We start from the raw sequence: 23,896 nt of genomic DNA, 5'->3' as shown, positions 1-23,896 counted from the left end.
CTTAACTCTCACATTCAAATTGTCTGCAGGGGTGACTCATCACTAATCCTGCCTCATGATATTATTTGGGATTTTACTACTAATATCTGAAATATTTGCACGGTACCATCTCACATCCTTTTTTAAAGTAATTCTCTCTGAATAATTAGTGCAGCATATTTCTTTGCTGACGGTCTTTTGAAATAGAAGAATTCTCATCCGATTTGTATCAACTCAATATTCTGACTTTCACTTACACTAAGTCATAAATTTTCCATGACATTGCTTGTGCAGAGAATGAAGAAGCCAATTACTACATGTTTTAATTATACTACCATGTTAACAAGAATTTGGTTAATTGATAAAAATGGCATCATTCTTTTTTAGTTGTTTACAGATAATATAAATTTATTTCAGTCAAATTAATACACACTAAGCTTTAATAAATACAGAACAGTTTATTAGAGTTCAATGACTTTATTGTATAAAATTATAATAAATATTGCACTTCGATACAAATGATCACAATAGACCACAGTATGTCTGCAGTTTTATGTGGAATGGTTAGGAACACAGTCCTACAACATTTGCAAATAAAATTTATGTCTTATTACTCAATCCATCTGAAACGTTTTGTAATTTCTGACAAAGGTATGGCAACAACTAATTCAAAATATTTCTATTCACACAGTCAAAAGAAATAACTTAACCATTTTTTAAAAACCATGTCACATGTTATATTGCAAAAGATCAAATATACAGCCAATGTTACCTATTTATCCTTTAATGGGATCTGGATAAATCAGTGACTTACAGATTGAAGAGTCTCAAACTAGCAGCATGATTTTAAATATCAAGCAACTTTCCCAAATTAAGCTAAAATATCCTTGGTCCAATAGCAGAAAATCCCCTTTGTTCCCAAATCATCACTCTGAAGCACAGTTTCAAACCAATTTCCCCACTAAACTACGAGTCCTATTATTGAAAGGATTGGGCAACACAGTCCTTTTTCAAAACAACCATCCCTCCCCCTCCACCCCCGACTCCAAAAGAATCTGTGTTACTTTAACCAAACCTCAAGTCATCTGACAAAACATACCAAATAAAGCCACTTCAAGGCCAACACCAAAACAAATAAAAGTCTGATATTTTAATTTAATGAAAGATAAACTAAATGCGAGAAACCAGGGCGTCAGAAAGCAGTCCCAATGATGCATCAGTTCTGACATTTTAACAATCCAATTGGAAAACAGTTGATACAAAAGATGTTGAATAGATAAGGCTGTTAAATATACAACCATCTATATTGGGCAAGATGTTGGGATTTAAGGATATTTAAACACAGAAATTCTAACTTAGTCCAAGATCCATTTTGTACAATGTAACTGAAATGGCACTAAATGCAAGAAAATTAATCAGCATAAGCTTTGTTGGTAGTGGTATAATGCTTCCAGTGCTGATCATACTAGATTTTATCCCTTCTATCTCTTCATTCCCCATAGATCTCTGTTTAGTTATACTATCCACTTCATCATCTCAACATATAACCTGATCTTGACAGGATGGATGCAGATTATGCTCAATTTTTCTTCCCAATCTCACAAAAAAAATCATCCCTTGCAAATCTTGGCATAAGTCAGCAGGAACAAAATCAGGATTAAGAAAACACCAATTTCACATCTAATATTCCTTCTTCAAGTATGAAAATTAGAGTTTCAGGCTATTAATCTCCATGAGATTCACATTCACTTTTGATTTTTTTGTAGTCTTTTTAAGAATCATACCAATAATACAGGTCTTCAAGAAGAAAAATAAAAGAAATCCTTAGTATATAGTATTTCAATGAAACACCAAAAAAATGTGACTGGTTCCAGCTGCATATGAAAATTTGGTCATAATTTTAAGGGAACCCAAATCACAATCACAAGAAATTAATACACAAGACTCTGTAAATCAAAAACAATGGCCAGGTTTTGTATTGATAGATTGATGTACAGACATAAAATACAATAAGCTCAAATCTTATCATTATGCACATGGTATTCATAAATTATAATCTTTTAGGCCATATAATTGATTTATACCAAGGTTACATGGTTGAAAATATGGAGAATATAACCTATCTTCAGTTTAGACCAAAACTATACCCAATACTGCAGGTGTAGTCTTAGCAGTGCCCAATATAATTGTATTGTATTCAAACTCTTTGGCAATAGGGCCAAAATATCATCTGCATTCTGAACCATTTTCTATTCAAGGACACCAACATCCTTCAATCCATCAATATTTCAAAAGAAAAAGTGCATGTTACATTTTCTCACATAATATTTCATCTGCCATTTCCTCCTATATCCTGTCTATAACCTTCTCAGGTCTCTTTGAATGTTTCCTCACACTTGCAGTCAGATTTATATCAGCAAGCCCGGAGAAATTACACCTTGGTCCACTCATCCAAATCAATGAAATACGTAGCAACAGCTGGGACCACAACATCCACTACTCACAGCCTCCCAGGCCGAAAGTGACTCACATATTCCAACCAACTGTCAATCCACTCCAGATTCTTCCTCCACCCTTATGTGCTCTAATATTAATAATCTTACCAAACACTGGCTGAATGTCCAAATACACAGTGCCTGTAGTTTTCCCCCTTATCAATGATGTGCCTTTCGCAAGTCCCTGATGACTCTGTCCAATGCCATAATTTTTTTTTTAAGAGCCTTGTACCACTTCTATAATAATGGATTCTAGCATTGCCTCTACAATGACGAAGTAATCTGTTAGAGATGGTGTTAGTCAAGAGATTAATAATGACCAAGACATCAGAAAACTGCACCACCCTTTTTCTGAAGTAATGCCATGGGTTCTTTTACATCCATCCAGAGGAACAACATCTGCTTAATTTTATTTGAAATATGGACACCTCCAGCAGAGTTTTTGCTCATCTCTGGAATGGGATTTGAACCCATCATCATCTGATTCAATGTCAAGGGTGCTGCCAATGAGTTACAACTATTGCTTTTATCTAAATCACTGTAACAGAAAAAAAAAGTTTGATGAACATCCAATTCATTACAGGGAAGAATACTTCCCCTTTAAAGAGACCAAAGTTGTTGTGCAGTTTTCCTTTGGTATCTGCAATGACTGTAGCTATAAAAACAAATTGTTAAAAATAGGATCGGAAATAAACTCATAATACAACTCCCCCAACAACTCTAAAAGAGTGTGACTGATATCATTAATACAGTACTTAGCATTTAAATTCCATCTCATTTGTAATGTTTCCTTTTTGATCATTACATAATAGTTGTTACTGAAATCTGTAGCCATTTCAAATGCCTAAATTTTTGAAGAGGTAATACAAACATACTGCAAAACTGATCAATTCTATGGCTAAATATTTCAGTTCTCATCACAATATGACCATGAAAAGGTTCCATTATTAATTAAAGGGTGATTACCAGAAGTACATATGCAAAGTTGAAAAGAATTGACATTAAATACTTTGTTTTCAGTATAAAGATCACCAATACTTCCAATGAATAGGACTATTATGACAATTTTATAGTAATTAACAAGATTGAAATTATTTGTAAGTGTAAATGTAATTTAATAGAATCAACAAGACTGATTAATGAAAGTACCATTTGGTGAAATGGGAACTTTCTAACAGTGATTCACCTTTAGTTTATAAACAAGTCATTTAAATCTTATCCAAAACGCAGGAAATGCTTCAAATTACTAAGTCACAAATAAAAGTAGGTTCTACTTTAATGAAATCTGATTGTTACATATCAAGTAGCAAGTCAATTTGGCAAGTAATTAAATCTTGGTTCTGAATAATGTTCACAGATACTACTAAGGAAATGTTTAAACAGCATTTCCTTGCAGAGTAGCTCAATATTGTTGGAATATTCAGATTTAGTTCAATCAGAATATTTCTAGAGTTGCATGGTTTTAACTTTGAGCAGAATTGTTTGTCTGATACATTATACAAGCCCCTCACTGCCCAGCTTTAAGCTTGCTTCTTGTATTGACTTTATTACAGTTTCTCCAGTTATATCCTTAAATCACACTTGTGTTTTGAAAATGCTTTGAAAACTTTTGCACAGTAAAATAAATGCTCAAGTTACAATAAAGGAGGAATTTAAGAATTATAATAGGACTTAAAAATTTAGGTACTACTTTTTTTAAAAAAGTTTATTTCTTCATTAAATACGATCATAACTGAGACCTTGGAAATTCGATTTTGCCTTCCACTCCACAAGGATGAAGGAGATAGTACCTGAAGAATGCAGCCAGGCAAAGGATAAGCAGCTGCCATTGGAGCATAAGATAATTGCTGTAGCCAAATGCAACTGCTGCACTGATAGACTAGGGGAAAGAGAAAATAATTTAATGGAATAGTAAGCAACAATGAAGTATAGCATAAAGACATTTGTTAATATCAGTTTCTTGAATCATTCTTTCCTGTTAAATATTAGAAATAATTGATTTATATAACCGTTTTTGAAGCAGCTTTGGATTACATGCATCACTAGAAAGCCTTTTATTCTTACTTGCACAAACTTGAAGACAGCAAATGCAGGAGCACTTTCCTGGGCATACATAAATCCCACAATACTTAGGAGTTGTGTGTTGAAACAGCTGTCTCCTAGTCCCAGAAGAAAACTGCATACTATTGCGATAAATTTGCTGGGGATCAAAAGGCATATTATGAGCTGGAAAATTCATCAATGCAAACATGGGAATGTCTCATCCATAACCGCTGTTTTCTAGCTGCAAAAAATAACCCTAGTTTTTGAACAATTTAGTCCTATTCATAGAAACAACAATAAAAAAAGATAACCCTTTTTTGTTATCTTAAACTACATGAGAATGGAATCTAAAAAAAAACAGGAAATTCACCCCAATGAAAGTTCTTGCCACATGCTTTACAATGGACCAGCTGTTTCATAAAGGACCAGAGGTGAGGTTCTCTTTGCAGGTCAGCACATTCTTAACTTCTGCACCATGTGATGCAGTGCAGAAGTCAGGAATACACTGGAGATCAGATACCTGTGCAATAGGTGATGATAAAAAGATTCCATTAATAATTAAAACAATTAATCAGGGGCAAAGTCTGGCCTTACCAAGATGAGGGGGCAGATACAATTCACATCTAGCCCTTGAGTTTTACATCAGCCATTCGAACATTTTTAAAGACAGTTATCAGTTGATAACAGTCTTTAAAAACTGATGCAAAAGCCTTGACAACAAGCTGTCAAAAGTCTGTTAGGATCATCTGAGGGCAGGGTCTCATGATCTTCACCTTGGGCAGCAAGGTCTGGATCAGAAATTTAGCATGGTTACACAACAGGATCACACAGATGAATGCAAGACATGGGTTGGATTGAGCGCAATCTGACCCAGAAGGAAGGACAACAAACGTCCGTCTCAATGAGTAGCCGCTGATCCTCAAATTGAACAACCTGACAGTTTTAACATATATCCCCATATTTACTTAATTGTGGGTTTCATAACATTTCTCAAATAATCAGCATCTAAATAGATTTATGCCCAAGCCACGAATATAAATTACTAATACTGCATATGTAACAGGGAAAAGCACAAACCAAATATATGACCAACCTTGGAATTAGATAAGCAGCTTCATTTGTCCCTGCGTCAGGAACAACTGGTGCATCGTTTGGCACATTTAGGAAAATAAGAAAGAAGGCTAGAATATGAGATAATAAACCCAGAAGAACTACAGGATTCCTGCCAATGCCAAGATACTTGCTGAGGAATTTGTTCAATAAACCAAAAGTTGCACCACCTAAAAATTAGTACAAAAGAAATAATTATATTTTCTTTTAATGAAAGTACATTTCATTGTTTAATAACAAACAGCAAATGATTACAAACCTATAATCTCTCCAACGCCAATGAAGATGCCATTTAAACCAATCAAGCTTTTGGCTTCATCTCCAAAGCGATTTGTTGCCCCCAAGCACGTGCCATAGACCCCACTAAAAAATGTTAGCTCAAAACCTAGAAAAGAAATAATTCAACATTTTCATTGATTCACTTTTTGCATGCTTCCATTTCTAGTCTGAAGTGCAGGTGATTTCTTCATCTTTTTCTTCTCATTACCCTGTTCAGTGTATCAGCTATACCAGCAGGCAGTCAACTGGCAGATAAACAGCAGCTATATAGTGCAAGCATAGTCCATGGTATTCTGTTCAAAGAAATACCTATTATGCGCAGTGAAGATGAGGATGTTCATTCTTAGAGGTCAGTTACATACCAAGGACCATGATTAAGTTTGATCTAGATATCCTTTATTAGGTATTGGGAGATTTTTCATCCCACCTCAAATATTTTAATGCAATTCCAATCCATAAAATTGTAACACAAATATACGTCAATGTATTTAGCAAGTGCATTTTGTTGTTGTAACTTCTTTCATTATGGTATTAATGAACAAGAAATATTTTAATCACTTCACTAAACAATTATTTGAAATACACGAAAGCAACTATTTTGATCTATGATGCACAAGAAAACACTGGAATTCAAAAACAAAACTAGTCCTAGTATCCATTCAAACTATTGTAACAGATTTATTAAGCTTATGGAAGGATCTCACCTGTGTAGGCAATGCAAACACTTAGAAGCAGCATTTCCTTGGTAAAAAATATATTGATTGCACTCTCTGTTTGGAAAAAAAAGGAAATTTGCTATAAATTGGCACAATAGAGGTTTTAAGATGGGGCATCTAGTAAGTTGCTGAAAACTGGGTGAGTACATAGACACCACACAAAAAACTTACTGAATGCAGCTTACTGGCTTGGGATAATTGTCCTTCAGCTCTGTAATAATGCAAAACAATGTCAATAGTCCTGGAAACCCAAACCAAGTACAGGTAGTTCTACTATAACGCACGTTTCCATAAACACGAATTAGTTATAACGTGATTGATGGATTAGGTAACACTATTGAAATTACGTGGGCTGCACTTGCTATAGTGCGATCCCATTTGGGAAAACCAAAACTCAATTCCCACAGAGTTGAATCAAACTCACTTCTAGAGTCTCACACATTGAATAATTCAATCTGAATTTTCCAGCATTTACGCACACACCAATAGATAAAAGAAAATTAAATCTAAAATTGCTCTAATATATGAAATGTGGAATTGTTCACCACAGTCTGGATTTCTTGAACAACATGCAAGAAAAATGTTCATCATTTTAAATAACAATTACAAAAGGTAGGATGTACCTCATGATTTCTCATGTTTCCTAAAGAAAACAAAAATGTACCTATAGTAGCTTCAGGCTCATCATCAGATACTTCGTTTTCTGTTGACTGAACCTCTGATGCAGGTTTCCTTATAAGAATGAAAAGGACACTTCCCACCAAACTAATTACAGTGAGTGCAATATAAACAGTCCTACGGTCATGATCTGAAAATAACAAGGAAGAGAAAATACTGTGAAATAATGAAGCTAACCAAAATTCACAAAAGAGAGGAGGGAAATTTCAGAGCAGGAGAAGGTGGGTACAAGGTGCCAAGACATTCCTATAAAGCAGGGAATGGTGTGTGATAGTGGAATACAATTATGGAATAGAATTATTGTCACTGTTCCCAGAATGTTCCACCACCGACATTTTCACCTATTTTCCTTTCCTAAGCTGAAGTCGAGTATGGCCCCACCTCTAGAAGAACCATCTATAATATTGTCTCAAAAAAACTATCAGACACACTTAACAAATTCCATGCCACTTAAGCCCCTTGCATTAAACCTTCCTCAGCTTTGCTCATGATGGCTCTCTTGTGGAAGTTTTGGGGTCGGATGGGGAGGAAATAGACTGGGTGGGGTAAACAACGTGAAGATGATCACAAATCTGGTACTATTCCACCAGGCTGAAATTACAGTCAAACTCCATCTAACTCTATTTAGTAAGTGCAGACTGCTCCTTAAAATATTAACTGACAAATTATAGGATTATTTTGATGAAAGTTGCCTATTGACATGACCACAAAGGAGTGCTGAATTGTAACAGTTTGAAAGTTTGATATGCCATGGATGAGTGTTCTAAGATACCTGTATTCATTAGTAATTTAACAGTTGAAGATTATAATTGACCAGATTTATCATATCTTCCTGGGGTTCAATTGGGTTGCATTCCACACTCTGGCAAAGTCATCCCTTTGTAAGGCTGAATGAGAACGTTTGTTGAAGTGTACAGATGGGGTTTAAAACTCAGAGCACATGCCAAGGTTGGCAGTGGAGAAGCCAAAATTATTACAATGTCCGGACATAATAATAAAGTAATAAGTGTGGGGAACAATGAAAACTGTACTATATCAAATAGTATGATGCAAAATAATGATAATGATTATCTTTTCAAAACATTTATTGAATGGAAGATCTTTTATAACTTATTAGTTTCTTCAAGTATTCTATTGTACAACAGTAAGAATTATGCATGTACCCCCTTTAATGTGGAAAGGAAATTTTAAAGTTCATAAGAATTAAAAAAAAAAGGCACAGCCACCAAAACAGGTAAAATTATAAATCCATTATTAAGCACCAAGAGTCTGCAATAAAACACCACAGCTAAGTTCCACCTTGTACATGTTCAGCATAGATTAGGAAAACTGACCTGAAATATGCTTTTCTCCTTTCCAGGCTAAATATATGTATAGATTTCCAAATAAAAGACTAGGACAAAGAAAGAAAATAGTATATTTCATTCTGAATAAAAAGATGGACTTGTAAACAAAACTAAGGCTATGATTACAGTATTATTAGTCAAAAGACAAGAATTCATTGGAACTACAGCAAATTATAACAATCTAAATAAAATTCAAACAAGATGAATGGACTGTGGGGAATTGTTTTATAAACAAAACTGGATAATATGTTTGGAAAAAAGAATCAGAATTAAAATATAGTTTGGGAATTATTCTATATGTCAATCCTTGCCTCAACCCATCTGCTGTTCAGACTCTCAATCATGCTTTTGTCACCTGCAGACTTGACAATTATAATGCTCTCATCTCCTAAGCTCAAAAAAACCTCAGCTAACTGAAAATTCTATAACCTATAAGGATTTCCACTCATTAATCACCCTGATGATCAAAACTGCCTTCTAGTTCACATTTAAAATTTTCATCCATTCGACCGATTACAATTCAGGGACTCATCCTTTCCGCACCTTCATTCGTAAACTCCCTCAATCTAACCTACAGCTTGAACTCTAACCTATAACAGTTCTAGCTATTTGTGCACCTACACCCTCCACACCAGCAGACGTTTTGACTAACATCTCCACCTCACCAGTGTCTCTTACACTTTTACTTAGCTTTTGGTCAACCCTCCAAACGCTTTCAATTTGGCAGAGTGCCTTTTTAATCTGATTTACATCTTTGTCTTGTAGTTTAAGTATATTACCAAACTAACCACACTGCTTTTTCTGGATCTGTGTTGCAACCGAGAAAGCAATTTACAACATTATGTTTAATAAGAACAATAAGAATCAAACAGGAGTAGGCTTCTCAACTCTTTGTGCCTTCTCTACTATTCAATAACATTCTGACTGTCCTTTTACCTCAATGCCACATTCCTGCACCAACTCCACATCCCTCAATGCTCTTAGTATCTAAAAATTTATCAAACATGTCTTGAATACTCTGAGTGATTGAATCTCCACAGCCCTCTTTGGAACTGAAATCTAAAGAATCATTATCGTCTGGGTGAATCAATTTCTTATCTCTCACCTGAATAGCTGACCCTTTATTTTGAGGCAGTGATTCCTGATTCTAGACATCCCAACCGAAGAAAAACATGAACCTCATTAAACCTCTTAATAATTTTGTATGTTTCAATGAGATCACCTCTTATCCCTCTAAAATAACTTATATAAGAGTAACAAAGTAATTTTAACATTTGTGTTTCAAGAAACCTCACTCTAACATTTATATGACCATTTTCAGCAATTAAGTTACAATCAGAATCTATAATGCTGCTGAATTCAGATGAGGTTCACCTTATAATATGCACTTGTCTCCCATTTTGTTAGTTTCATGTATCAAAGGGGGAAAATAAAACTGACATGAATATCAAGGAATAAAAGCAGAAAATGCTGATATTATTCAGCAAGTCAGGCAGCATCTGTGGAAATGGAATCTGACTTAACTTCCCAGGTCTGAAACTCTTTGGCAGTTTGTTCAGCATCTGTAGGTTTTGATTGTCATAAAAAGACGAAGAACATTCTTTAAAAAACATGCTGGATCTATATTTTTTTTAATGTGGTTAAACTTTCAGTTCCAACTTTCAAATTGCTTTGAGCTACATGATCTTAAAGTTAGCATTTGATGTGGCAGTGTAATTGCGTTCATTCTTGGATATTATAAATCCAAGTTCCAATGCTGCTCATTAAGCATACATATTTATATATATATATATTACATACATACACATATTTTAAAACTGGGTAAGAATGGTGAGAAGGCAAAGATAGAATAGGAGGAGGGGGTGAGGAATTCATCCAAAGGGTAGAAAATAGGCAAGCATTTGTAAGCTTGTTAATTTCTAAAAATTACAGCACACACAAACAAGTATCAAAAGCTTTCACTTCCTCATTAATGGCACTTGCAAACATAATCACGCATTTAAATAGAATAAAATTTGGTTAAAAAAAGCCAGCTTTGAAATAATTCTACAATACATACATTTATGCATCCAAGTAGATTTCGGTAATATTGTCACTTTGTAAAAAAAAACAAATACCTAAATTGTAACAAAGCCCAAAATATTCCACTGTTTCTTCCAATTGTATTTTCATCTGAATTTATTGTCAAACAATTGCCTTGTGCTGTCCATATCACTGAAAAACATCAAATAAAGAAATGGTCAATCATTGCAACAAATTTCAGCCAGTTTTATAAAATAGTCAATTTATCAGAGTTATGAATCACTGGAATGCATGTACATTCATTACTGTAAGCCTTCTCCCAAGATCTTCAAAATGCAGTTCACATAATAACATATACCACTTTCAGATTTATTGGCATCACACCAAATATTCACTCCCTCCGCATCAGCTGCGGAGAGTACCACCAAAGGCTCCTTTGACATCACCTCCCAAAACCCTTAAATTCCTCCACCTAGGACCAAGATAGCAAACACGTTGTAATCCCAACACCAGCAAGTACCCTCATAATCTTACACCATCCTGGTAAGGAAATACATCGTCATTTCTTGAACTTCCTATACAATCTGTAGCATACAGAATATTTGTTTAAGAAGGGTAGCAAGGACAAACCAAGGAACTACAGGCCGTTCAGCCTGACATCAGTAGTAGGGAATTTACTGGAGGTAATTTTGAGGGACAGGATCTACCAGCATTTGGATAGACAGAGTCTGATTAGGAGGAGTCAGTATGGCTTTGTGTACGGAAAGTCGCGCTTGATGAACCTTTTAGAGTTTTTTTTGAAAGGTAACCAAAAAGATAGAGGAGGGTAGGGCAGTGGCTGTTGTCTATTTGGACTTTAGCAAGGCTTTTGATAAGGTCCCTCATGGTCAGCTGGTCTGGAAGGTTATGTCCAGTGGAATCCAGAGAGAGCTAGTTCAGTGGATTCAAAATTGGCTCAGAGGTAGTAAGCAGAGGGTGGTGGTGGAAGGTTGTTTTTCCAGAATGGAGGCTGTTGACTCGTGGTGTGCCGCAGGGGTCGGTGTTGAGACCCTTGTTGTTTGTTATTTATATAAATGATTTGGATGCGAATGCACAAGGCTTGATCAGTAAGTTTGCGGATAACATGAAATTAGGAGTTGTTGTTCATGGTGAACAAGGTCATTGTAGATTGCAGAGGGATCTTGATCAATTAGGGAAGTGGGCCAAGGAGTAGCAAATGGATTTCAATGTGAGGTGATACATTTTGGAAAGTCAAACAGGCATAGGACTTGTACTATGAATGGTAGAGCAGTAGGGATTGTAATGGAACATAAGGACCTAGGAGTGAGTACAAGTGTATAGTTCATTGAAAGCAGTGTCACAGATAGACAGGGTGGTGGAAAAGGCATTTAGCATGCTGGCCTTCAGTCAAGGCATTGAGTATAGGAGTTGGGACATCATGTTGCAGTTGCAAATGTCGTTGATGAGGCCACACTTGGAGTACTGGGTTTTGGTCACCCTGGCCAATGAGGCATGACCTTATAGACCTTGCAGTCTTTTCAACAAGGTTAGAGAGTCCAGATCTAGGGGACATAGGTTTAGGGTAAGAGGGGAAAGATTTAAAAGGGACCCGAGGGGCAACTTTTTCCCATGCAGAGGATGGTGAGTAAATGGAACGAGCTGCCAGAGGAAGTGATTGAGGCAGGTACAATAGTATCATTTAAGAAACACTTGGATAGGTACATAGAGGAGCAGGACTTTGAGGGATATGGGGCATATGCAGGAAATTGGGACTCGCTGGATGGGCACAGTGGTCAGCGTGGACTTGTTGGGCCAAAAGGCTTATATCCATGCTATATTGCTCTATGACTCTATATAGCATCTGCAATATTTTACTATAGTAGTCCACATAGATTTGTATTACTGCAATATAACTTTTCATAATTATAATGGTAATTCATAAATTCATTCTTTAACATACAGAATATATAAAATTGTGCAGTAGAATTTCTATGTTCAATGTGGCAAAATTTTCAACCCGTCACAAAAATTTGTTTTTCAATTGCTGTATTAGCTCAGAGAGCACACTGTCCATCTTTAAATTTGGTTTCCTTTACTAAAACAAGGACACTCTCCTTTTACTCTTTTCCTTCTCGCATGACAAAAATCATGGTTCACTGCTGTCTGCTCCTATCTGTGCTACTCAAGTCCCAGAAAGTGAAAGAAAGCAATCCAGTGACCACTCTTTCAGACTTTGTTTCCCATCCCCACCCCACCAAGGATTTTGTACAATGTTTCATGAAGGACTTAGAATGGTATTCAACCAAACTGACTGAAACAAGCACAAGATTTACTGATATATGGCAATCAAAGAACCTGCAAATGCTGGAAACCTGAAATAAAAACAAACAATACTATAAACACCAAGTAGGTCAGGCTGTATCTGTGGAAAGCCATCAGTTGTTTCCACAATGTTTCCAGCATTTTATGGTTTTATTTACTGGTAGAACTACCTTCTGTACTTTAAATACACTACAATGTATTTTACTGTCACATCTCAGTTAAGACTGCACTATTTCCCACCTGAAAAGTCAAAAAAATCATCTACAGTATCATCACAGAAATTTACATCATGTCCATATAGGTCATAAAATATCTCTCTGGCCTCATCCTATCTTCCAGCACTGGGTCTGCAGCCCTGCAGGTTATAGCTCTCAGAGCACTCATTTAGTAATGTTTAAATGTAAAGAGTGTCCCTGCCTCTGCTACCCTTTCAGGCCATGTGTTCTATCCCTTACCACCCTGTGGGTGAAAACAATTTTTCCACATCTCCTTTCTAATCCTTCTACTAATTAGCTTAAAATCTATGCCTCCTGTTTGTTCACCCCTCTATTGAGGGAAATAGGTCCTGCTTATTTACTCCGTCTCAATGCTCAATCTTAAACATCCTTGGGAAAATCAACAATTCAATGGCAGAAACTGTGGTTACAGGCCGTTCAGGAAATTTTGTTCAGGAAAAAGTCAAAGTTCACAAGAAAAATGTAGTGAGACATGGATGCCAATGAGGAGGAGGGAAAAAATATTCTCCAGCAAATGTTATACTTTTGTAGCGTGGGAATGGAGAGGGCTGTGTGAGTCTCAAGAGATTATTTTGAACCAAACATTTTTCAAAGAGGAAAAATACAATAATTTTGTCCATTTGAAAATGTCTCTCAAAAGAAATTGAAGAATGAGGAAGTACTGTGGCTCTTCCCATGCCCCTCAACCTGCCTGAATGTGTTTCACCTTAAAAGGGAAGGTTAACATCTTCAATATACCAAACAACTTTCATTCATTTGGTCCAATGTAACCCTCAAGACTCAAAGCAATTTTAAAGGGACAAATCGAGCAGAAGTCTTCATTCTATTCAAGGTTTATAATTTAATTAGCGTAAAACATTCAGTAACGTTGGTCATCCACATCTAATTCATTGTTACAAAACAAAAATGAAAACTAATGGTGAGGTGTGAGAGGGGACAGTGGGAGATGATAAGTTATACCAGAAATTATGATTTCTGGTCACATTAAATAAATATATTCCTAACAGGTACACTTTAAAATAATGACTGAAAACTCCAACTTAAAGAATCTACAGCTTGGATTGCTGGGTAATGAATATTGGAACACAAAATGCTAAATGTGCATACAGGATAAACTTGTGCCACTTGGAACTGTTTTTTTTCTAAATTTGTGAAATCCCATAAAAATACCTCAATTAGGCAGGACAACACCAATCACCAGAAGGGGTGATTTGAGCAGGCCAACAGTTTAGAAACAAAACAAAATATCTGATGTAAACCTCGTATTGGAAACAACTAATGCCTGAAAAATAGCAATAGTAACAGGCACAAGCAAATTTTTATCTTCCAAATGCAATGTAAATGATGCAAACTGTATCAATGGGAATAAAAGTTAACAATTCAAGTTAATATCAGAACTGCTAGAATATTAACTGATGCCGCCTGACCAACATATTCCCTTAGTTTCCTGTTTCAATTTCAAATTTGAACCACCAGCAGGATTTTGCTGCTGTGTCATCGATTATAAACCAGTTATTAAAGAGGTCAAATAAAGGCAGCTGGATTTAGATGGATCTGTACATTGCAATGGTTGCTTGCCCCAGAGAATTAACTTGCTTTACTTGGAAGGAGAAGGTTAAATAATATGTGGAGAAATAAATCCAAAGCAGCAAGTACTAAAAAAAAGACATCTTGAAAAACAAATCAGCCATGGAAATCTAGATAATGCAGTCTATGAGAATACATCAGTTACCTCTCTTCAAAGAGAGAAAACAGTGGAATTATTCCACTAAAATAAGTAAATCTAAACAGATTTTTTAAAATATATAGCATTTACCAATTTATATATAACGAAATGCTATATATTTTAAATGTTATCCTGCGCTGCCACTGTTCACTCAGGGCATACAGCCAAATGTTAAGACATTGAACATTTGAGTTAAATGGTTACCAGGCACAAGTCAAGCTTTTAATATTGGGGACAGTCAGCTGGATGAATCTGCTTTCATCAGCAATAGTGTAAAATTAATGGTTCTAAACCTGACTACTTAAAAGGTTTTTGACTAAAGATCAAGGAAAATCAGATAATTCCAATTGTCTACATTTCATGCAAGCTTGATGCTACTCTTCTGAACATCCTAATTACCAAAGGAGCACAATGCATTGCACAGGATTTGATGGGTAACATTGCAGATTCCAAGTTTTTCAATTGCAAAAAAAGACTAGCAAAACATCTGGCTTCATTGAAATCCAGAAAATGAGTGATATGATCCAGCAATTCAAAATACTTAAAGAAACAAGCAACATAGACACAACCACACTAACTTAACCCATGAATGTATAGTTCAAAAGCACAAGTTAAACTCTCTTAAAGAGTGAATGGAGAAGGTAGTTGATGAACCTATTGGAAACTAGGTCATTATCATGGAAAACAAGCCCAATTGAGTCATACAGAATATATTTGATTCCCTTTATGGATCAACAGGAAATTGAATAAAGCAGCATTTAGAGAAAGTCAAATCATGTTTTGTTGACACAAATGTTATTTTTTTCAGACACGTTTCTTCCCAAGTTTGTTAAAAATGTTTTTTTATGAACCAAGTGACATTAGCTAAGCAGAATTAATCACCCACAGCGCAGACATAATGAGTTAGTTAACCAAATACTGTGAAACTTGAACATGATTTTCAAGCAGTTGGACCATCAATCTTTCTTTACTCAAACTGGTAAACCAGTTGGATCTCTGCAAAAATGCAAAGCTATCAAGGCCTATTTTTTGGCATCACCTTCACAAATGACTAGACTTAATTTAATTCTCAATTTGCTATGGTGATACACGAACTCACAATCTGTACTACGCGAGCCACGAGACTACCATATGTTTCAAAGTAAAATGATTCTGTAAGTCAATACGTGACCCCTTTAAAGGGAGAAATTCCTATTGTGACTGCTGTTCATGAAGTTGAAAACTAGTCCATCAGGCTATCCTTGAACCATCCAAGGAGGTTCTAGGTCAATTGGGATCTCAGTCATTATGCAAGTCAGCTTCAGCAAAGGCAGGGTAAAAATACAAATCCCTTCAATATCTCTGAATGGAAGTATAAAAGGTAGCAAATGGATTTCTGCTGCCCAAGATTATTCAGTGGCAACAACAAAAGGAAAATGAATGCATGAAAATACAGTCAGATTATCCACAATGCCTTTAATCAAATAAAATTGCTTTCACTCATGAGGAATGATCACAATTTATCTGATGGAGGCTTGTTCCTGTTTGAAGAACAACAAATGCACATTCCTTATAGTGATGAAAAAGAATTGAGCATAAAGATAAACAAAATGCTTCATCGTTAATCACTGTTTTCAACTGTTATAAAGATTAAATCAAATAAACTTAGCTGAATAATTCCAAATGGCAGCTTCAACAAATTTCACGACACGTCAGTGATAATAAACCTGATTCTGATAATGGAATCCCTGGTTAGGTTTAGTTCCTTATGTGGTACAATCGTTATGCCAGATTTTAGACTTATAAAATAAAATGAATATAGGAACACAGAATAGTGCTACTGTTAGAAAACCGCCTCCCTGTGAAACTTTCAACATTATTTTAATCAAGAGAATAAATAAAATTCAGTTACAAGGTTAAGTTTGATCAGTTGTCAGAGTCAGAAAGATTATAGAGATCTTCACTAAAAGCTTTTTCCTTTTGTGTTTTATTCATGTTGCTCAATATACTTTAAAGAAAATTCTGACCTGCAGCTGCTAATCCAATGATGACTGAAGCCAAGTAAAAGGACCAAGTGAATGGCTCAATGAAAACTGCAACATAAGCACTGAAAAAACAAAGAAAATTTAAGATCAAAAATATTCCCAGGTACAACTCATTTAAGTGCAATCCTTCCATTACAGACAGGATTGTGTGAATTCCTTCCATTACGGGCAGGGTTATGTGGAAAAGAAACACTGACACAGAAACCTCTCTCCGACATGAACAATATTTTACCTTTCCATCAAGTACTTATTTTCTCATTTGTCTATATGCTGCATCCACTATTTCTCCCTTATAGAGCATACTGGTACACCCAAAAAAACAAATATTGTCAAGAATAATTTCCTTGACTTGCAGTAGCAAATGTGCCAATTGTCTATTTAATTGCTTCCTATACCTGCATATTAACTTTATAATGTGCACAAGGATGGTATACTAACATTTACTAGCCTCTCACTTAAAAAATTCTTCCTACCAAAGTGGATATATTCACACTTCCTTAAAGCATAGTCCTTCTGTCATAATTTTGCCCAATCATTTAATGGGTTAACCCTTTTGCAATCTGTACTTCCTTCTGTTTTATATCATCAACAAACTTGGGACACTTTACACCCAGTGCCTTCATCTAGCTCATTGATATGGATTTTAAGTAGCTGCAGCCCCAGCCCCAATCCATGCACCAGTCAACTAATTGCTCTATTGCTCCATGCAGTCACAAAAAAAATGACTGGTTATTCTGATTCTATGTTTTCAGTCCATTAACCAATCCGTACAATAAGCCTAATCTTATACAACAAACTCATAGTACCTTATTGAATTCCTTCTGAAAAATCTAAAAATAACTACTTCCACTGTTTATCCCTTATACATACCATCAGTTATAACCTGTAAAAACACAGATGTATTTGTCAAGGATGATTTGAGTTCCACAAATTGGTATTGAGTCTCTTTAATTATTTGTGATTCATAGAAGTGATATTTAATAGTAGTATATGGTTGGGAAGCCTGTTAAGCAGATTTAAATTATTATAATTACAAGGAAAATCTCAACTATTATAGAACCATCACTATGCCTCAAAATAATAATTGATAGTGGCAATCCAAATGCTTATGTTGCTGGATATCTACATAGAGAAAACAAAGTAAAAATTCCCACATTTAATTGATAAAGACAAATATTAATTAAAAGAGTTTGCTTTTTCAACATTAAATGGATAACAAAAAACAGTATACAAGATGATTAACAGGATCACTACGTTATTTGACAAAACAAGAGCAACATTAATCATGGGGTGTTTTTATCTACATTGTGGAAAGCATAATTAAAACATATTAATAATTAAAACATATTAAAACATAATAAAAATATTGCAACTTTTTTCTGCACCTGGTGGGATATCAAAAATGGTACTCAGGAAATTATTTTTAAAAATGCAGAGAATGGTGGCAGTGCAAGGTGCAAGATGGGGTGAGAAAAACACACACATACAAGAAAGTGAACTCTATTGGACTCACCTATACACTAATCCAGAAATGAACATGGAAAGTTGACATCCCAAAAGAGCAACAATTGATGGAGTCAAGAGATTGGAGGCAGAAAACACAGTGTAAATTATGGCCAAACTATAGAAAATATAAATTAATGTTAGCAGTGATTTACTGGAAATAACTATATCCTCATCTACATTATTTAATATGAATAAAAGGACATCAACTGAAACCGCAACAATATTATATCATCTTGTCAATAGTAGATAAAATATTACAAATTACAATTCATTAAAGCTGTGTAGCTCTTATAACACTTGCAAGGGTAGGCTTAATATCCCAGTGTTACAAATATCTTCATAAAGTACATTCCATAGAAGAAAATAAACAAAAAACCTGGTATAGCCACTTCCATGAAACTGTGTGCTGTTGATGCTCTTGATGACGGTTTGCTGTTAAATAAAAATCAATATTGGAATTTAAAAAAACATTCTTCCCATCAGTCATTAATATCTGCTACAAGTTATTCTGGTGTTTCAAAGCTACCCTGTTAGGAATGGAAGTTTTTGAGGATACCATTTAGCTATCTGGAACAACAATGGTCAGCATGCTCATTGTGACTGTGTGGATGCATTTTGGCATATCTGGTTTTGGGCAATTATGTTGATCTACTTTAAAAGAGTTCTTTGCAAGCAATTGTTATTTATTAGAAATGGAATGTTATTTCTTCAGTTGCTGCAATCAATCTTCTAACATAAATTGCAAATAGTGACTTGCAAAAAGATGCATCAATACTCTCAATTCCAAGGTATAATCTACCCATATATCAATGCAAGTTTGAAAATAGCTTCCTCAATGAGAAATTTCTGAATCAAATTAAATTTGTTTGCTTTTACTCCGATTAATAAATTCATAGTTCAGATTAGTTGAAGTTTTCAGTTGTGATGAAGAACACCAGTGTTCAACTATTGTTGTATCTTCCAAGGTGATATGAGTTAATGTAATACTGTCAAAATGTGGTCATTGAAGTATGATGATGCAATGTAGGAACAAAGTATTTTATTAATTTTGAGATGTTCTAAATAGGACACAAAGCCACAGTATAAGGTTAAGCCATTTCATTCTGTTACTTCATTTTCAGCACACAGTAAATAGAACTTCTAATCAGATACATGGTTAGATAAAGCCCACCAAACTCTGGCCCCACCAATTTTTCCTGCTTCTCAAACCAATAATCCTTATGTTGAAACTCTAGGCAGAATGCAGTAAAACCTGGAAACACTCAACAGGACAGGAAGCATCTGTGTGAAACAACAAATCTATGGAGGGAAATGGACAGTCAACATTTGGTTCGACTCAAATGTCGACTGTCCATTTCTCTGCATAGATGCTACCTGAACTGCTGAGTTCCTCCAGCGTTTTGTGTGTTGCTCCAGATTCCAACATCTGCAGTCTTCTGTCAACATCTGTGTGAAGATTGGTTCTGATGAAGCATCTTTGAACTGAAGAATTAAGTCCGATTTTTTTCTTTCCATGGATGCTGCTGAACTTCCAACATTTTATGTTTTTATTTCAGATTTCCAGTACCTGTGTTTTGATTCTCCCAGTCTCTAAACCTCTCTGGTAGTTAGAAAAAACTTTATTGTAAATCTTTATTGTAAATTTTATAACTACAGAAAATGTGCAATTTGCAGAGAACATTGCAGTATCATAAAAAAGGAGTCAGTTTGAGATTTCTTTTCTGATCAACTAATCAAACTTTCTAGAAACAGGACAGGGAAGGTGCGAGAGGTCAATTTAGTTGGATCCTCAACTGTGATAATGACCACAGCAAAAAGACCCAAGACTAATTGGAATTGGTAAGTACAGTGTAAAACTTGTCTTGCATATCGTTCATACAGATCGAGTCATTACACAATGCATTGAGGTAGTACAAGGTAAATCAATACAGAATGCAGAGTAAAGCTACGAAGAAAGTGCAGTGCAGGTAGACTATCAGGTGCAAGGTTATAACTGGACAGACACAAAAGGAGCTAAAGAAATACTGACTACAATGGGATAAGTTAGAGCTATCGGGTTAGCTTTGTTACTCTTATCATTTCAACACTTCTTCATAACCTGAAAATATGAAAATACAAGAGATCTGAAAAACAAAAAAAAACTGAGCAATACATAAAAGTGCTGGAGGAACTCAGCAGGTCAGGCAGCATCCATTCATTCCATTTTAGATTAGGTGCTGTGTAATGAACCTGAGGTGATTAGGAACTAAAGGTAAAGGAACCATTAGGAACCAGCAATCACAATATGGTTGAGTTCAGTTTCAAATTTGAAAAGGAGAAGCTGATATCAGATGTGTCAATATTTCAGTGGAACAAAGGAAATTACAGTGGCATGAGAGGGGAACTGGCGTGAATTGATTGGAAAAGCAAGCTAGTTGGAGGGACAGCAGAGCAGAAATGGATGGAATTTCTACAAGAAATAAGGAAAATGCAGGATAGATATATTCTAAGAAAAAAAGATTACGAATGGAAAAATGGCACAATTGTGGATAACAAGAGAGGTGAAGGCTAAAATAAAAGCAAAAGGGAGGGCATACAAGGAAGCAAAAGTTAGTGGGAAAACAGAAGACTGGGAAACTTTTAAAAACTTACAGAAAGAAACTAGGAAGGTCATTAGGAAAGAAAAGATGAATTATGAAAGGAAGTTGGCAGATAACATTCAAAACGATACTAAGAGTTCTTTTAAATATATGAAGAATAAAAGAGAGACACGGGTTGATATAGGGCCAATTGAAAACAGTGCAGGAGAGATTATAATTGATAACACAGAGAGGGCAGAGGAACTAAATGAGTATTTTGCATCAGTCTTCACTGTGGAAGACATCAGCAATATACCTGATAGTCAGGGGTCTCAGAAGATAGAACTGAGTTCAGTCAAGATCACTAGAGAGAAGGTGCTAGGGAAGCTAAATGGACTAAAAACAGATGTCTCCCAGACCGGATGAGATGCACCCCCGGGTTCTGAAGGAGGTGGCTTTAGAGATTGCAGAGGCATCGGCAATAACTTTCCAGGAATCGATAGACTCCGGCATGGTTCCGGAGGACTGGAGGGTCGCAAATGTAGTTCCGCTGTATAAGAAAGGTGGGAGGCAGCATAAAGGTAACTACAAACCTATTAGTCTGACATCGGTGGTGGGAAAGTTATTGGAATCGATCCTTAAGGATGAGGTTATGGAATACCTAGAGGTGCAAGGCAAGATAGGTCCAAGCCAGCATGGTTTCGTGAAGGGAAGATCCTGCCTGACCAACCTATTGGAGTTTTTTGAGGAAATCTCAGGTAGGGTGGACAAGGGAGAGGCTGTGGATGTTGTTTATTTAGACTTTCAACAGGCCTTCGACAAGGTGCCGCACAAGAGGCTGATTAATAAGATGAGAGCTCATGGAATTACAGGTAGGATATTAGAATGGGTGGAGCATTGGCTGGTTGGCAGAAAGCAAAGGGTGGGAATAAAGGGAGCCTGTTCTGGTTGGCTACCAGTTACCAGTGGTGTTCCGCAGGTGTTGGTGTTGGGGCTGCTTCTTTTTTTTACTTTGTACATTAATGACTTGGATTATGGACTAAATGGTTTTGTGGCTAAGTTTGCAGACGACACCAAGATAGGTGGAGGAGTAGGGAGTATTGAAGAAACAGGAAGGTTGCAGAGAGACTTAGATAGTTTAGGAGAATGGGCAAAGGAATGGCAGATGAGATTCAATGTTGAGAAATGTGCCATTGTACACTTTGGAAAAAGAAATAAATGGGCAGATTATCATCTAGATGGGGAGAAAATTCAAAGTACAGAAGTACAAAGGAACTTGGGGGTACTCATGCAGGATACCCTAAAAGTTAACCACCAGGTCGGATTGGCGGTAAAGAAAGCGAATGCTACGTTGGCATTCATTTTGAGAGGTATAGCGTATAAAAATAGGGAAGTGTTGATGAGGCTCTATGGAGCACTGGTGAGGCCTCATCTGGAATACTGTGTACAGTTTTGGGCTCCATATTTTAGGAAGGATGTACTGATGTTGGAGAGGGTTCAGAAGAGATTTACGAGGCTTACTTATGATGAGCGCTTGTCGGCTCTTGGACTGTACTCATTGGAGTACAGAAGAATGAGAGGGGACCTCATAGAAACATTTAGAATGTTGAAAGGACTGGACAGAGTAGACGTGGTTAAGCTGTTTCCCTTGGTGGGTGAGTCCAGGACTAGAGGGCACAATCTTAGAATTAGAGGGTACCGGTTTAAAACAGAAATGAGGAGAAATTTCTTTAGCCAGAGGGTAGTGAAATTATGGAATCCTTTGCCACATACAGCTGTGGAGGCCCAATCATTGGGGGGGCATTTAAGGAGGAGATAGATAGGTATCTAATTAGTCATGGTATCAAGGGATATGGGGATAAGACCAGAATTTGGGGCTAGATAGGAATAGTTTAGCTCATGGAGCAGACTCGATGGGCCAAATGGCCTACTTCTGCTCCTTTGTCTTGTGCTCGTGACTGTGATCTTGTGATCTCTCGAAGTTTAGCTTTGACTAGAAACCAATATTCACGTAAGCCAGCTTTCCAGTGGCAAATCTAGGGAAGAACTTTCATCACTCAAATCATCACCAAAAGTCCCATATACACTAACGACATTCTCTTTTTAGAATGATTAGGCAGTGATTTTCACCGGTTGTAAACGGTTTGGGGATATACACAAAAGAGGGTGACATGCAGTGCGCAAAGAGAAGTTACAATAAAGGCCCTTATTATCTATAGAACAAAATACCTTCACAAACTTAATTTTTCCTTCATGATAGACGGACCCAAGATTAAAGTCTAGGCCGTAAACACTCACCTCAATATTGCCGCAAGTTTGAAATGCGGTGAAAACGAACATAAAAGCGATTCCCAAAATTATAACATTCGTTAATTTCCATCCTTCTGGCGTCATGGCTAAAGACTGAAACCCCCCCCCCGGTTGGACTTTATGCGTTTACCCGCCGTGAAGTATGTAAAACCCTCACTGAGCCGCCGAGGAGCTTCGGAAGGACTTTCTCCGCCTCACGGCCGCAATCAGCCGAGAGCGGCGCGCACATGCGCCGAAACCCTCAACCGACAGGATAAGTTTCTCCTTAGATTTAACCCGTGTTAAAATTTGTTCGAGACTCATATTTCACCACACCGATAACATATTGGCATTTTAAAATGTTGACAACGCTTGTTTTTAAAAAAAGAAAAACTCTGTACGTGTAAAACTACAATACCCAGGAGGCTTCACGCTCTGACTTTTCATTTCCAATGTCTGAAACTGAAGAAAAATGCACCAAAGTAAGAAGTGTGCGGAAAGGATTCCTGTGATTGATGAAATTTATATTTTCGGTGGGGATTGATGTTGTGGGCCGTGATGCGTTTC

General features: G+C 36.2%; 1 protein-coding gene across 1 annotated transcript; it reads right to left on the bottom strand.

Annotated features, from left to right (window-relative positions):
- Positions 1-3,184: 3,184 nt before the first annotated feature.
- On the bottom strand, positions 3,185-23,699 carry mfsd11 (major facilitator superfamily domain containing 11). The gene is given in 13 exon segments (XM_052033329.1): positions 3,185-4,265; positions 4,267-4,353; positions 4,539-4,674; positions 5,611-5,797; positions 5,887-6,012; positions 6,611-6,676; positions 7,287-7,430; positions 8,635-8,693; positions 10,764-10,860; positions 16,959-17,038; positions 18,490-18,597; positions 18,859-18,914; positions 23,339-23,699. Coding segments are annotated over 13 exon segments (1,317 nt in total). The 5' UTR covers positions 23,435-23,699; the 3' UTR covers positions 3,185-4,190.
- Between the last annotated feature and the right edge of the window lie 197 nt (positions 23,700-23,896).

This window comes from Pristis pectinata, chromosome 18 (genome assembly GCF_009764475.1).
Source record: "Pristis pectinata isolate sPriPec2 chromosome 18, sPriPec2.1.pri, whole genome shotgun sequence".
NCBI classification, from domain to species: Eukaryota; Metazoa; Chordata; class Chondrichthyes; order Rhinopristiformes; family Pristidae; genus Pristis; species Pristis pectinata.
This window is presented reverse-complemented; position numbering and strand designations above follow the sequence as displayed.